Source organism: Morchella sextelata (genome assembly GCF_020137385.1).
Source record: "Morchella sextelata strain SCLS chromosome Unknown scls_25, whole genome shotgun sequence".
Taxonomy (NCBI): domain Eukaryota; kingdom Fungi; phylum Ascomycota; class Pezizomycetes; order Pezizales; family Morchellaceae; genus Morchella; species Morchella sextelata.
Window position 1 is genome coordinate 597,377 of NW_025408640.1, and position 15,216 is coordinate 612,592.

At 45.3% G+C, this 15,216-nt stretch overlaps 6 protein-coding genes across 6 annotated transcripts; 5 read left to right on the forward strand and 1 right to left on the reverse strand.

Moving 5' to 3' along the window:
* Positions 1-1,291: 1,291 nt before the first annotated feature.
* On the forward strand, positions 1,292-2,610 carry H6S33_008113 (uncharacterized protein; the record flags this gene model as incomplete). The annotated part of the gene is made up of 2 exons (XM_044839463.1): positions 1,292-1,340; positions 1,445-2,610. 2 exons carry the CDS (start codon positions 1,292-1,294, stop codon positions 2,608-2,610), a joined length of 1,215 nt encoding a protein of 404 aa, XP_044688304.1.
* Positions 2,611-4,018: 1,408 nt separating this feature from the next.
* Positions 4,019-4,333, reverse strand: H6S33_008114 (uncharacterized protein; the record flags this gene model as incomplete). The annotated part of the gene is made up of 1 exon (XM_044839464.1): positions 4,019-4,333. One exon carries the CDS (start codon positions 4,331-4,333, stop codon positions 4,019-4,021), a length of 315 nt encoding a protein of 104 aa, XP_044688305.1.
* Positions 4,334-7,099: 2,766 nt separating this feature from the next.
* On the forward strand, positions 7,100-7,546 carry H6S33_008115 (uncharacterized protein; the record flags this gene model as incomplete). Its single annotated transcript, XM_044839465.1, has 1 exon — positions 7,100-7,546. The coding sequence occupies one exon, from the start codon at positions 7,100-7,102 to the stop codon at positions 7,544-7,546; it is 447 nt and encodes a 148-aa protein (XP_044688306.1).
* Positions 7,547-8,786: 1,240 nt separating this feature from the next.
* On the forward strand, positions 8,787-10,222 carry H6S33_008116 (uncharacterized protein; the record flags this gene model as incomplete). Its single annotated transcript, XM_044839466.1, has 3 exons — positions 8,787-8,838; positions 8,934-9,556; positions 9,650-10,222. The coding sequence occupies 3 exons, from the start codon at positions 8,787-8,789 to the stop codon at positions 10,220-10,222; spliced, it is 1,248 nt and encodes a 415-aa protein (XP_044688307.1).
* Positions 10,223-11,112: 890 nt separating this feature from the next.
* H6S33_008117 (uncharacterized protein) lies at positions 11,113-11,553 on the forward strand (the record flags this gene model as incomplete). Its single annotated transcript, XM_044839467.1, has 1 exon — positions 11,113-11,553. One exon carries the CDS (start codon positions 11,113-11,115, stop codon positions 11,551-11,553), a length of 441 nt encoding a protein of 146 aa, XP_044688308.1.
* Positions 11,554-13,881: 2,328 nt separating this feature from the next.
* H6S33_008118 (uncharacterized protein) lies at positions 13,882-15,026 on the forward strand (the record flags this gene model as incomplete). The annotated part of the gene is made up of 2 exons (XM_044839470.1): positions 13,882-14,299; positions 14,326-15,026. 2 exons carry the CDS (start codon positions 13,882-13,884, stop codon positions 15,024-15,026), a joined length of 1,119 nt encoding a protein of 372 aa, XP_044688309.1.
* Positions 15,027-15,216: the final 190 nt, after the last annotated feature.

Sequence of the window (15,216 nt, forward strand, 5' to 3'; positions counted from 1 at the left end):
TTTGCAACACGATTGAGCTAGGGACTATGAGTCTTGATTGCGTTGTTATGCTCTTAACTCATTATCCTTCTTTTTATTTATTATTATTATTTGTTATCGCCGCTCTTAAAATATCCATAGTGCTCAGGCTCAACATAATCAATGAATTATCAATCATTGACATGACCGGATCATGAATTCTCACTCGATATCCCTCTTCCTGTAGTTAGGAGTAGGGGATGATCCTAGGGGTTTCATTTTTCTCAGTGGTAAGTGGGAGGAATGCTCCAGCGCGACCAGAATCGCCCTTTAAGATAGTATCACCCAACCAGATAGACCTCTAGTTGGGGTGGGCGTAAACCGCACACCCGTAGAAATTCGATGAGCGCGTACGGACATGCATGGTACCTCGCCATTTTCCCGATGTACCGTATTTCTTCGTATGCGGGCGCGTAGATTCTTCAGTCTGTTCATCGATAGAACCCTACCATTATATTCTCTGCAGAGACCTCCTAGGGCAACTGCGTTTGTTGTTATAGTAATTCCAATATGTGTAGTTTGCCGTATGTTTGAGAGGTTTCTGTAAGGACTATTGCTTGCATATTTACGGAGGCTTCAAGGCAAGAATTTAAAGGAAGTCGTAGATTGGCTGCGGGAAAGTAGAGACAGATCGACAACCCTGGAAATAACAGGGCGTACGTGTATAAATACAGGAGCGATGTCAAATCGCTTAAATTATAAACTATTATATACGCGATAGTAAAACATCCATTACTGGATCGATAACCTCAGACTGTCTATCCTAATTATGACGACACAATATTTTCTTGCCCAACTCAAGCCGCCAGTACAACGTACTTCTGGGAGCACCGCATACACAAAGGTGCTTATATAAAGCCTTGATCGACTATTATATATTAAGATTCCCCGAACTACATATATTCGGTGGCGGCGCTAGACCCATAAACCTATAATGTGGAGGTGTAGGTGGGATCTGGTAGTGGAGGTGCTAAACCTATGTGCTGATTGCAAGAGTAAGGGTTTCAAACTTGAGACAAATAAGGGTACTCTTATAGCCCACCGCCAAAACCCCGTAATACTTTCCAACACACGTCTTGCTCAAATAAAAATTCGTTTCCTTTCGATCCGAGCCGTGAATCCCGAGTTATACTCAACGGCGACAGTCAGTGAATTGATAACGTATGTTTATATCCCATAGCCTTCGTTATATTAATCATTTGTGACTCTGATTTGCTCAAATTATGCTGTGAGGTTTACAGAGCCAGAAATAAGATTCCACCTTTTTCACAACATGTCCCCAACCAACATCATTAGTGCTCCTAGCCAGCAAGAAGGCGAAAGTAAATTCTTCCCTCTCCAACTCTATGGCTCGCAAAATACACACCCTGTCCCGAATCTTCTTTTTAGAGTGTAAATACTAATATAATTTCTTCTTGAGTTCCAGAAGCTCCGCGCAACCCGTTCGAAACCCTGCCTGTCGAGTTGATCCTCGATATCAACGACTCGTGTGAGACGGACGCCTCTGCAGCATTGTCACTCTGCAACGAGGACCTGCAGTTGATCCTGGGAAAATGGACAGATGCTGGGTCTGCAGGATACGTTGCCATTACCAGCCTGGAGAAAACCCTCGTGCTACTGACTCTTCGTAAAAAAGGCAACAACTCCATGGTTTTCGCCCTTCTCCAAGAATACGAAGAGCAGTATGCCTTAGAAAGAGTCGCAGAGGCTGGCCGCATGGACCTGTTTCGCATCATCAAACCGTTCATCACCTCCGGCAAACATTGTGCATTTGCTGCGTTTAAAAGCGCGGTTAGGATTGGTCATGGACCATTAATGCATGGATTGATAGGATTCATCTCTGAGGGGGATTTGAGTGAGGCCTTCCAGCTTGCGTGCGAATCCGCATACGCTCCATCCAACCTAATTCAGTCGCTCATACAGGAGATTCCTATTAGGCTCCGTACCCAAGCATGCACCGATGCATTCGAGTCGGCCATTACCAGAGGAAAGGTGGAACTTCTTAGGGTCCTGATTACTGGAGGTGCAAACGTCAACAAGCATTTCAACAACGAAATGTGGGAAAGCGACGAACGCATTTGCTTGCACTGGCTAGGGATGTGGGGATTATCGAATAGTTCGATCCACCACGCTGTCCTAGCGATGGTCAACATTGTCTGCGCTTCCGGCGCCGACGTCAACGCAGTCGATTATGAGGAGCGTACTCCTCTGCATCTTTTTGCCTTAGCCGGATACTACTCAGTCAAATCGTCCATCCCTCTCGAAGACAACAGCAACGACGAATTCAAAAGAGTCGAGGCTCTTTATCGCTGTTCTTTGCTTACTATAATCCACGCCGGCGCTGACATCGATGCTAAGGACAAGTTTGGAAAGACTCCTCTGCATCTGGCTGTGGAGAAGGGTGAAATTGGAATGGTCAGGCTCCTGGTGGAGCTTGGTGTCAATGCTCTCATCACCGATGATGAGAGTGTTAGAGCCAGTAGGGTGAACGGTACTAGGGGATGCGCTCCTCACATGATCGACTTCCAAGTCTGGAAGTACGAGCAACTACAGGAAAAACGGGTTGGCGAGAAATGGGCCAAGGTCTTGTAGAGACGGTGCCTTCGTTACCTTCGTGTGTTTAAATACCTTTTGTTATGTCCTAGATCATTTGTAACTTATCACTGCCAGCTCTGAGTCAATAAATATCATGGATTATGAATATAAAGAAATAATGCTTCGAGTACTTGATCACTGTATTCTTATGTGCCCAATTTGGAACATTATAGTATTTCGTAGCAAATTATAAATATCTATACTGCATACGTGTAGTCCCCATATTCTTATTCACCGGTGCCTCTAGAGACGTTCATTGATTGTTTAACTTTAACAACTGCGCAAATGTCAATGAGGAAGGCTTGACACCTCCGAGTTCCTTCTGTTCAATGTGAGCTCAAACGCATCGTATACGCCTATCCCGATCGAGGTTAAGCATCTATAAACAAACGCAGTAATCCAGGTTTAAGAACTGCGCACATTTATAAGTCCGACGCTTGGCACTCCAGAGTCTTTGGAGCACGATTAAGATGTCGGGACGAAGTGTTATGAGTATCAAATAGTGCGTTGTTGTTTTCGTATGGAATTATGTTTCTTTCCGCTATACTTACTATTTGTTTCTATCACTACTACTCTCAAAGTATCTAGAGTGTTCGGGCTCAACATAATCAATGCATTATGGGTCGTTGACACAACGGAATCATACAATATCACTCGACAGATTCACTTTGGGCTAGGGTTAGGGGAGTATTCTAGTTTATTTGATCCTAGTTGTAAATGCGAGGAATGCCCCCGGACAACTGGAATAGCCATTTGAGAGAATATCACCAGAAGTAAGCAAGATTCCAGCTGGGGTGAGCGCAAACCACACGCTCCCAGAAATTCTCTCAGGACGTTCGTATATGCATGGTTTTTCGCTGTTTCCCGACGGAACGTATTTCTTTCTATGCGGCACGGAGCGCCTTCAGCCTGTTCATTGACAAGAGCTGATTGTTATATTCTCTGCCAAGATGTTTTATATAAACTGCATTTTTTGTTGTCGTAATTGTACGGCATATCCATGGTTTGCGGTGTGTTTAAGAAGTTTCTGTTATGCTCATTTCATACATAAATAAGGGGATTTAAAGGCGAGAGCTTGAAGGAAGGGCGTAGATGGGTTGCGGGAATGTAGAGACAGACAACACTTCTGGATATATCAGCGCGTGCAGGTATATATATACATATAAAAGACTGATGCCAAATGCCTCTAACTATTATATGCATGATGCTGAAAGGTTCATCATCTGTCTCCATCTTATATGTACTCCATCGGTCCGATGGTCTCGATGGTTTGTACCGCCGGTGTAAGGGTTAATGCGGTCGATTTCCAAGTACGCACCGCTCTCCATGAGCTTGCCCTCGATGGGGTTAACGCTGTCAAGCCGTACCTCGATGACAATTCCGACTAAGAATCCCTTGATACCGTCTACCACTCAGCCGTGTGCACGGTCATCAATTCAGGGCCGATATCAACATCAGGGATCGGTTCGGGAGAACGCCACTTCACCTCGCGGTGTTGATGCGCGAAGCCGCGATGATTGAACTGCTTATGGAGCATGGAGTGAATGCCCTTCTCGCGGATGATGAAGGAATTCGAGCAAGCAGAATCAATGGCTCTAGAGGGGCGGCGCCACACACTATCGATTTCCGCGTGTGGAAATACGAACAGTCTCGGGAGAAAATGGCCGCTATGGGTGCTAGAGTCCTGTAAACTGCTGAGGAGTACGCTCTTTTGTACCATCGTGTTGAAATATTATCTTTTGTATTTTCAATATGGTTATTGTAGCTTATTCTATTCTCTCAAGTTAAACGAATTAAGTAACATGAAAAAACAATTTTTCTTCATGATCCTCTTAATTACTATACTCTGATTTGTTAGAATTACTCGATAGTAAAGCTCCTGTTTAATTATTAAAGATTTACATGCGCATAAGACCAAATAATATATGCGAGTGAGCCACGATATTTTTCGAAGTCTTTTTTTTGATCGCTCCTATTAACAAACCTGCCACTGTGGTATCCTCTTCATTCATATTCTGAATTCTATATCTCCTCATCACCTTTTTTTTCAAGACTGGCTCTTCCTAGCAACCCCTACATATCATCTATACTGTGGAGGCGAGTTAAAGTCTGCTAGTGTGGGTACTAAAGCTATGGTTGGGGACAACTAGAACCTCACCATTTTCGCTCTACGACGTCAGGATCTAATAACCTCCCAACTACAACACCCAAGGTCACGCCGGCTCTATTGGAAGACTCTCTTGCCCCCCTTCTACAACACATAGAGCCGAACTACTTTTATTTTTTACGCTTGTTGAGTTATAAACCTTGGATTTTAATAACAATATCAGTCAATAGGTTATGGCTATATTTTAACTGTAGGTTCCTTAGAGTTAACGAGGTCTTATGATAACCTAATGTACCTTTAACGCTATGCAAATGGCTGGCGAACGTCACAAATGGTGAGGTTCTAGGTGTCTCCAACGATACGTGCGAGCCACAAATCCTTGCCAATTGCGTGTCTTCTTACATACGTCCATTGATTAGGGTTTAACACCTGCGCTAGTGTCAACAAGTTAGACGTAGCATCTCCGGATTCTTGAAAGGCAATTGAGAATTGCTCTTCTAGTACGCGCAGGCGAACGAGCCACGTGGCCCAACAAAACCATGCAAGGTGCTCGTCGCGCAGACAAAACGAACACCGTGGCATCCCGTCAGCGCTTGTACTGAAATATATGTAGCCTCATGCAGGGCCATTGAAGGCTTCTCAAGGTGTCATCTCCTAGCTACCCCCACCACACAGACATCGCTGTATAGAGCTACCTCTCCTACCATGATTTTTCCTGCCATTATTTTTCCATAAAGAAAGATCCCTGAATTCGACTGTTGAGTGGATGGGCATTCCCGTGATTTTATAGGTTGCGGTTAGCTAACTAGGCAGGTACGGTTTCCGATTTCCATAACTGGACAAAAATAGGCTTTCCCTAGCCTTAAATACTAAGCTTTATAACTACATCCAAAACGCTATGCGATCGCATCTCAGTGTGAGACGCGGTTGGAACTCCTCCCTTCATGACCTACCCTGCACCACCTCCAATACACTCTCAGCGTGGATAGATGTTGACCTAGAACACATCAGTGTCCCTTATTCCAAGATACGTTCGAGTTGATAGGATAGAGAACGGGAAGGAAGTGCTGTCGTCGCTGTGTGGGTTTTGACCCAATCGCGGGGGATCCGGGAGTTCCGGAAACGGTTATATCAAACTCAAGAAGGCTGCAAAAACCTTAGGTTCAAGCAGCCTCAGAGTTTTGGCTGGTGGTGCAGGCCCGAGTACCTTCCGGATTTGGTTGCGGTTGCCAGGCGGTACCAAGAATACCTCTGCAGAAATATTGAGTCACAAGTTCAACCAGAGCCTCTCACAACCACAAAACTCGTGGTCGCGACAACCTCACGCTCACGTCCGGTCAACAGACCTACACCAGTAATTTTACATATATTAAATACTGTATACTTAGATTCTACCTAGTGATAATCTTTCCAATTTTTTAACAGGCTTTTACCAATGTGGAGAGGAGAGCTAGAAGGGGGGGACATATTGCGCTGTGGCACTGTTCGTCTTGCTTGGGTGGTTTTGTTCTGACTTCGTTAATTGTATTTCTGCTTTACTTATCGTTTCCTTTTGTTACTACTTTCAAAAAAGTCATAATGTTCGCCTAAACACAATATCTAAATTATCAATTATTGACATGACCCGTCATGGAATATCACTAGCTATTCTGGTATGTAGTCAGGGTTAGGGTACTCTGTAAGTTGATGATTCCTGAATCCTAGCGACACAAGCCAGCGGAGGTCGAACTGCGCCGCGATTAAGACACGCGGGCAGAGGTTAGACGTGTGCGTACAAGAGTTCTCATTGTTTTTGAAAGACGTAATGTATTTCTTTGTGTGCAGGTAGGCGGAGCTTTTAGTCTTGGTCCACGGCAAAGGCCTGATACATATATACTAGGGATCCGCCACCTCGCGACCGCGAGGTCCCCTTCTCTCCCACCTATGTGTACAGTGTCCGGTAGAATTATTGCGAAAGTCAGAACTAAAAGGGTGAGTTTCTTGGCTCGTGCTCACTGCAAAAATTCCTTTGAGGGCCAATGGGACTATCGGGTCACGGAAAACCCACTTTCACATTAATTCTACCACAATCTGTAGTATCTAGGCACCTCCAGTAATTAGTTAATTTTGTCTTAGCCGTCTCATGGTCTGTTTTCCTGGCCATGTCGCATAAATGCCTAAATCTTGCTCTGGATATCTATTTCCGATTTTCAATGCCAGGTCCAGTGCCAGCTCTAATGCCCGCTCCAGTGCGAGCTAAAATCAAGGTCAGCCCCAGTGTCAGCTTCGGTGTCGGCTCAAATATATGCCAGCTCTAGCCGGCGCCACCCGAATGCCATCTCTAATGCCCGCTCCAGTGCCAGCTCCATTAGATGCCGGCTCCAGTGCCAGCTCAGATACATGCCAGCTCCAGTGCCCACTTCTCTGCAAGCTCCAGTGCCCGCTTCGCTTCCAGCTCCAGTGCCAGCTCTGATGCCCGCTCCGGTGGCAGTTCCGGTACCCGTTCCTGTGCCCACTCCGGTGCCAGCTCCGGTGCCAGCTCTAACGCCCACTCCTGTGCCCGTTCTTGTGCCCACCCCTGTTCCTGCTCGTGTTCCTGCTCGTGTTCCCGCTCTTGTGTCCGCTCCGGTGACCGCTCGAATGACTACTCTAGCGTTCGCCTCGATGCCAGCTCCTGTGCCAGCTCCAATGCCGGCTTCAGTGCCAGCTCTGATATATTCCAGCTCCCTTCACCGTTCCTCCACCGCACTGACACCTCCTCTCCCCCTGTTACTGGTCTTCCCTCTCCCTCTTCGCACCCCCCGCCAACTACTGTTCGTCTCACTCGCCTATTCTGCTCACATTTGACTACTAAATAGCTATATTTATTATTTAATCATAAAGGGTTCCGTTGGTTGGGCTGGTCTCATGGGTAAGGTCAGGGTTAGGGTTTGGGCTTGGCAGGAAAATAGGCAGGGTAACGGCCCTGAGCAGGCAGGGTAACGCCCAAAAAAGGTAGGGTAACGCACAAAAAGGTAGGGTAACGGCTCAGAGTAGGCAGGGTAACCGCACTAATCGGGTAGGGTAACCATCTCAAAATAGGCAGGGTAACTGAACAAAATTGGGCAGGGTAACTGCACCAAAGACACGAATTTGATGTGTAGTGCTTACTACACCCCCCTGTCGCTCTCGACCAATCATATTGCAGAGAGTTCAGAAGAAGTGTATTCCAGTACATATTAGATATATATATACATTGTCTCCTGACCGCCTTTTCGGTAATCTGAGTTTTTAGTTGTCGTAATTGTAAATGGCGACTTGCTGGTACATATTTCACGCGTTTGGTTCGTCGTTGAAAGAGGTCCTTGTCGCATCCATTGTAGAACTAGCTCCCATTGTTCTCCATATCGATACACACGTTTGAAAGAAGTAGTCAGGACGGGGTGGGTGGGTGAGAGACGGGAATATTTGACAACCGCCAGCTCTCCCGGAAATATCTGCACCTGTAGGTATATATAAATATAAGTCTAATGCTATGTCTTATTATGATACCCATTAACGTCTATATTTTCAAGCTAGCGTAAACATACCGAATATTCTATCCTGGGTTAAATTTTATAATCGACGTCTATGTATATGTCCTCCGGGCTGATTTGAGGCCAACATGAGTCCGGAGACTATGTGAACTCAATACGAGGTGTAGAGGCATCCAGCGTTCGGGGATATATATTGATGGGAGCTGCGAAAAGTTGATTTCGACTGGAATTCGCGTATGACTGCGCTCTTACCCCCGGCTTTTTAAGGTGATCAACGCCGCAGTGGTGCTCTTTGGAGAGGGAAGGTCACAAGATCTTCTCAAATTTGCCAGCAAATGAAGGTTTGGCACTATTTATGGAGGTCTGGACGTACCTAAAGGTCTGCCATTAACGATGAAATATAATAACTCCCTTCTTATTACTCATACTCTATAGACATTATACCCAACTATCGAAGTAATATCTATTTGTGTCAACCTAGTTAAATCTATCAGTAAGTTTCAGGAAGGATATTAACCTAACACTACACACTGCTAACAATATGCATTTAAAGTTACTTATATTCGATAGAAATGTCAACCCTAGAAGAACCGGCTTCCACAATCGGATCTTTAATGAGCCAAGGTATATGATTCCTTCCTCTAGCTGCGTTTTTCTCTCTTACCTTAAGTCACCATGCGCTTCTTTGAAAATATTCATACTAACCTCTAGCTCGCCAGTCTCCCACACTCCCCAAAACCCATTCGACAATCTCTCGGTGGAAGTGATCAGGTTGATCGCGGCCTCCGCCGAAGGACCGGAGGACAACGCCGCTCTTTCCCTCTGCAATAGGGAGTTAGAGTGTATCCTGTCAGCGGGCTTCGAAATCCCGGAAGTCACCGCCTACGTGGCCGCAACTAGTCTTGACAGGAACTTGATTCTTAGGACTATTCGGAGGCATGGACGGGAGTCAATGATTCGTGGATTAACCCGCACTGTCGCCAACAACATCTACCCCATTAACTACTTCTACCCTGCGCACGATGTATACGCTCTGGATATCCTGGCACAGAGCAACCGCACTGACCTCTTGCTCCTCCTGGAACCATTCCTTACACCTGGCGACCCCAGTATTCTGGCCGCTTTCAAAGGAGCAGTGTCGTTTAAAAATCAACAGCTTATCGACATCTACCTTCCAATCCTCAACGAGCGTACAGTCGATGCGTTTGCTTACGCCTGTATCTTTGGGACTGCTACCATCTCCGCTGCAGTTCTGGCCTACATTCCGAACGAGCTTCGGGCCGAGGCGTGCTCGTCCGCTCTTGAGATGGCGGTAACCTCCGGTAAGGCCGACATTCTCCAGGTTCTGGCCTACATTCCCAACGAGCTTCGGGCTGAGGCGTGCTCATTCTCTCTTGAGATGGCGGTAACCTCCGGCAAGGCCGACATTCTCCAGGTTCTGGTAGACGGGGGTGCCGATATCGATATGGTGTTTACCGAAGGCGATGACTACATGGACAAACGTACTGCGCTGCATTGGCTTGCGATGTATGGGCTTTCGCAGAACGAGAACAAGCCTTTCCTCCAAATGCTGCAGATTATTACCTCAGCTGGAGCGAACGTGAACGTACTCGACTCCGAAGGGCGCACCCCACTACACGAATTTTCTCTAATGGGCTCAAATATGGTGAACCGTCTTCTCGCTTTCGAGGATGAGATTCCCAATGAGAGCCCTGATTGGGTCTACCGATGTGCGTTGAATTGCCTAATCGACCCCGGTGCGGATATAAACACCCAGGACGACCTCGGGATGACCCCGTTGCATCTAGCTATGTCTACCCGAGAGACAGTTATGATAGATGTGCTCCTTCGCCATGGAGTAAACGCTCTCATCAAGAACAACGAGGGGGTTCGGGCAAGCATGGTACATGGTCAGAGGATGGCTCCTCACGCGATAGATATCCAAGTGTGGAAATATGAGGCTGAGCAATTAAAGCGGTTTGATCCGAGGTGGATTGCGGTTCTCTAAGGGGTTTTTTTTTTGAAAGGGACGGTTATATTTCCTTGGTTAACCACGTTACAATTTCTGTTGTCATCGAGTATTGTAGCCTATTACCGGTTCTTTTAAATTCTGTATTTTATATGCCTGGTCAGTTCTAGAAACAAATGAAATAAACAGTTGCCATAAGACATGAGCTTCTGCTAGCTGATGTCTTTCTTTCTACCTACTAGTTACTCTCGTGATAAAACAATTTCAACATATTTTGTTTTCCCCGTACTCTCTAGCTACCTCCCAGCGCCAGTGATTCCAAGAGTTGAAACCGGTGGTATCTGGATAACATACCATACCAAACCAAACCAAGTTGCCCTACAACTGAGAGCTGGACGGAATTTGGGGGATATATACCATTTCTATAACCAGAACCGTTCTTTAGTGTGTTTCCAGGTTCACTTGATTTGTTGGGAGGTTCGTAACCCCAACATGTTGTGGCAAAGAGAGATCCGCCATATGAAGACTCAACCCATCTGTTAATAGCTGAATTATCTCATAGCGTAGAATAGAACCAAAATATTAGTAGGACCAGTTTACCAAAACCGGCTTGCATGGTAGAACGTTTGAACCGTTAGGAACCCTACCTCCCACGCCCAACTACCTAGGTGTCAATATCTGTACATTTAGATTCTAATTCTTAGATTTTTGATTGATTTGTATCAATTTTTAACAGACTTTTACCGATGCGCGATCTGAGAGAAGAATGAGAAAAGAAGGACAAATTGCACCATGGCACTGTTCGTCTTGCTTGGGTGTTTTTTAATCTCATAAAATATGTTTCTATCTTATTACCGTTTCTTTTTGTTACTGCTGTTAAAATAGTTATAGTGTTGTCCTGAAACGAGTCCAAAGGATTTGTCTTTGAAATGGTTAAGATGCTTGCCTCCGCCAGGGCCGATGTGAACGCCACTGACTACAACGGGCGCACTCCTCTTCACGAATTCGCCATGAACGGCTCCAGGGCGGTCGCACAAACTCTCCAGTATGAAGACGATATTACCAACGAGTGCCCCGATTGGGTATACGCGCTTGTCATAAAGTACTTGATCGACGCCGGTGCCGATCTTAACGTCCAGGACGAACACGGCATGACACCTTTGCATCTGGCTGTCTCCAGGAGGGAGACTGTTATGATCGAGCTCCTCCTGAACAATGGAGTGAATGCCCTTATCACTAACAACGATGGAGTTAGGGCCAGCAAGGTGAACGGAGATAGGATCGAGCCCCATACAATCGACTTCCAGGTGTGGAAGTATGAGGCGGAGCAGTTGAAAAAGGTCGATCCAAGATGGGTCGCAGTCCTTTGAAATTGGTCAATAAGCCAGAAGAAGTATGCTAGAATTTCATTGGTGGTGTTATTAACAATCTTCGTTGGCAGTAGGTCTTGTAACTTATTACAGATTGATTAAATTAAGTTCTGTATTCAACATGAACGGCCGGTTCAAGTAACAAATGAAATAAACCGTTGCCATAAGAAGATAAGAGTTCCCGAAGTCTTCCTTTCTAGCTAGCAGTTACACTCGTGATAAAAGAATTTTGTGGACTTGTTTATTCTCCCCGTACTCTCTAGCAATACACTGCGCACAACTACTGTGTCCCGCTCCTTTAATTTGCTTTGTGATCATGTTCCTCTCTGTATTCGTTACTGTAGAATATAACTAGTTATCCGGATTCACTCAAGGTATTGATATTTAATTATTCGACTCTTCAATTCGGAGCATACGCTGGATTTTGACTGTGGCAGAAATGATGGTCTCCTTCTTCTCCTTCTTTTTTTTTTTGAATGAGGTTGTAACTCATAACTGTGAGCTGGGATTACATAAATAATCTCCATTAAACGATCGTTCATCAGCTCCTTGCTGACTTAAATCTCATATTTCTATATACTCAGCCTGGGAGGTTATTGGATTTCAGTTTTCAAAAGCATATCTGCGATCTCAGTAGCAAGGGATAATGTATACATTAAAGGCAAGACAGAATAAACCGCTACACTAACTTCGATCTTCACACTCCTCCCTACGTCGATTGAGGCTTAGCACCTCCGTACGTGACGCAGGATTAAGGCTTGGTACCTCCGGATTTCTAGACAAGGATCAGCCTAGCTGTAACATCTCTGGGACACTATGTGATTTAGTGAGCCACGTAATCCAGTAATATGATCTACATTTTTTTATCACCTAGTCAAATTGACAACGTATCATCAATATAACGCGCGTATCCTTAATGCCAGTTGGCAAGATTGTGGCTTTCTTGATTTTCCTTCCATTGTCCATACCGCTCAATGAAAGTTTTCTACCACTCCTACTATCTCTCTACCTTTGACAGTTGGCTTTTGCAATTGCATTCTTTCTAATGTGGTACTCTAGGCGCTGGAGTTATTGACGAAGTGAATCATGGATTATCACTCGGGCCAAGCTTCATGCAGCGGAGATTGAACTCTTATATATATGGTATTTTTATTGTCGTATAAGTAGTAGATTAATTTCTGGCATTTAAAAGAGCTTTTTTGGGGATCAATGGCAAGTAGACACATTTCCAGCAGCGATGAGATCAAACAACACACTTCCTGAAATTACACGGGCTCGTACCTACATAGGTTCTTACTACTTTATAATGAAAATTTCTGTTTGTGAGGCAAGTAACCGCACGTGGTGCTCGTCTTTTACGGCTTTGAACAATGTTTTTTACATCTTTACTCGACATCTCTCCTGTCAATCCGCATCATCTTAAAGAAATATAAACTAAGCCCGCTCTCCGCTTCCGCTGTCATTATCGAATATGTAGATACCCGGGTTGTAGGGAACAATAAAAAGAAAATAGACAGGTTGATGATAGCAATTTTGTATTTAGATCCTCCGGTCTTGCGCAATTGTTCGATAATTTATCTATAGATGCCGGAGGCTATGACAACTCACCACCTCCGGGGCCTTTGTGTATTAGTATAAATAAGTGGCTGATAGCCCGCCCATCGTAACAGAAACCATCTATATTTGTAGCTAACACGCATATATGTCCTATTATATTTGTGAACTTTGCTTTCGTAATAATCTATCGTACGTATTTCTTCCCAGTTTGAAGTTAGGAAGTCGGTTTCGAAAAGGAGGGAGAAAAATACTGTTTTGCCATGCGTTGTTTAAATTGAGGGGTATGAAGACTTAGACTGAGCGCAAGTGGCGCCTCCTTGGGCGCTGGTATTTCTCCTAACAAGTTATGGGCCCTGATACTATGCAGCCCATACACCTTGGTGGGTCAATTCACCAGTTTTGCGATACCGCAAGAATATAAACCCTAGGCCTGGAAAATTCAATTAGCACCCTCAAACCTTCTTCGGATGTTCAGGTTGGGCGTGCTCGTCATCTGTTCCCCCCAATATCAAACCTCGAAAATCTCAAAGACCAAGTATCACCGCCTGCGACACTCCCTTTGATTTTAGGTATTTTCTCTGGAACGAATTAGAATGACTATGACAAGTGCTAACAGGTTATATAAAGACATAAAATAACACAGCAATCAGTTAAATTGTCCCCAAGATGTCAAATTTACACAGCGAACAAGCTATTTCATCTGATAACATGCAAGGTATACATTCCAACTTCCTCCTTTTGTTTTAACATATTTGCTTGTATGGAATCTCAATGACAAACTTTATCCTGACTTCTTCAGGCCCACTGCCTCTTACAAATCAGCTCGAAAACCTTCCAGTTGAACTAGTAAGGATGATCGCGGCCTCACTCAAAGATGAGGAAGATATTGCCACCTTCTCCCTCTGTAATCAGGACCTGTTTTGCGTCCTTAAAGGCATGGTTACCCCCAAGCTCATCGCATACGTCGCGGCCTGCGGCACCGAGCCCAGATCTATCTCCATGGCGATCCGGAAACTAGGAGCAAATACCATGACTCAAGCCCTAACGATGGACGTCAATGGCATCTACGCTCTTGAGGCAGTAGCCCGGGGAAGGCGCACGGACATCTACAGAGTCCTTCAGCCATTCGTCACACGCGGGCACGAAAGCATACTGAGAGCTTTCAAAGAATCCGTCTCGCTCAAAATTAGTCATTAATCAACGTTCTGATGCCAGAGCTGGCCAAACTGGCAGTCGAGGCATTCCGACATATCTGCAATTACTCCACTGCTTTAGTCGCCGCAGCCCTTCTCCCCCATATGTACCCTCACCTCCGCGTACAAGCCTGTACTGGATCTCTAGAGGGGGTGGTTACTTCTGGTGAGGTAGATCTCCTGCAGGTCCTAATCAATGGAGGAGCCAATCTCGATACGTTCTTTGTCGAGGATCACATCCCCCCGGATAGACACACAGCGCTACATTGGCTCGCAATGTACGGGCTGTGGTCGAACAAAAACGATCAGTTCGTCGAGCCGATGGTGCGAATGCTTACCGCCGCAGGAGCAAATGTCAACGCCGTTGACTTCCAGGGCCGGACCCCGCTCCATGAGCTTGCCCTTGGAGGCTCACAGGCTGTCATTGAGCATTATTCTTTCCCGGACGAGCTCACGACCCAGACAGTCGAGTGGACCTACAAATGCACATTGGGATATCTGTTTCGTGCGGGGGCGGATGTTAATATGCAGGACGACCTTGGGATGACGGCTCTCCATTTTGCTGTCAAGAAGCAGGAGACGGTTATGATTGAGCTGCTTCTTGCGCACGGTGGTATCAATGTACTGCTTGAGAATCATGAAGGCATTCGCGCCAGCATGATGAGTGGCGAGGATGACTTCCAAATACTTGCGGTAGAACAAGATCAGATGAACTTACAATAGGGTCGGAGGGGTGGATTGAACATGGCGACTAAGCATGCTCATTATTACATTACATATTCTCCTTTTCTTGTAATCTAGAATTATTGTAAAGTATAACACTAGGCCAATAAACTTAAATATAAACCCTGTTTTCTCTACAATTGTATTGACCGATTAGAGTCTTGTTTGAACAATTGCATTTGCATAGAAC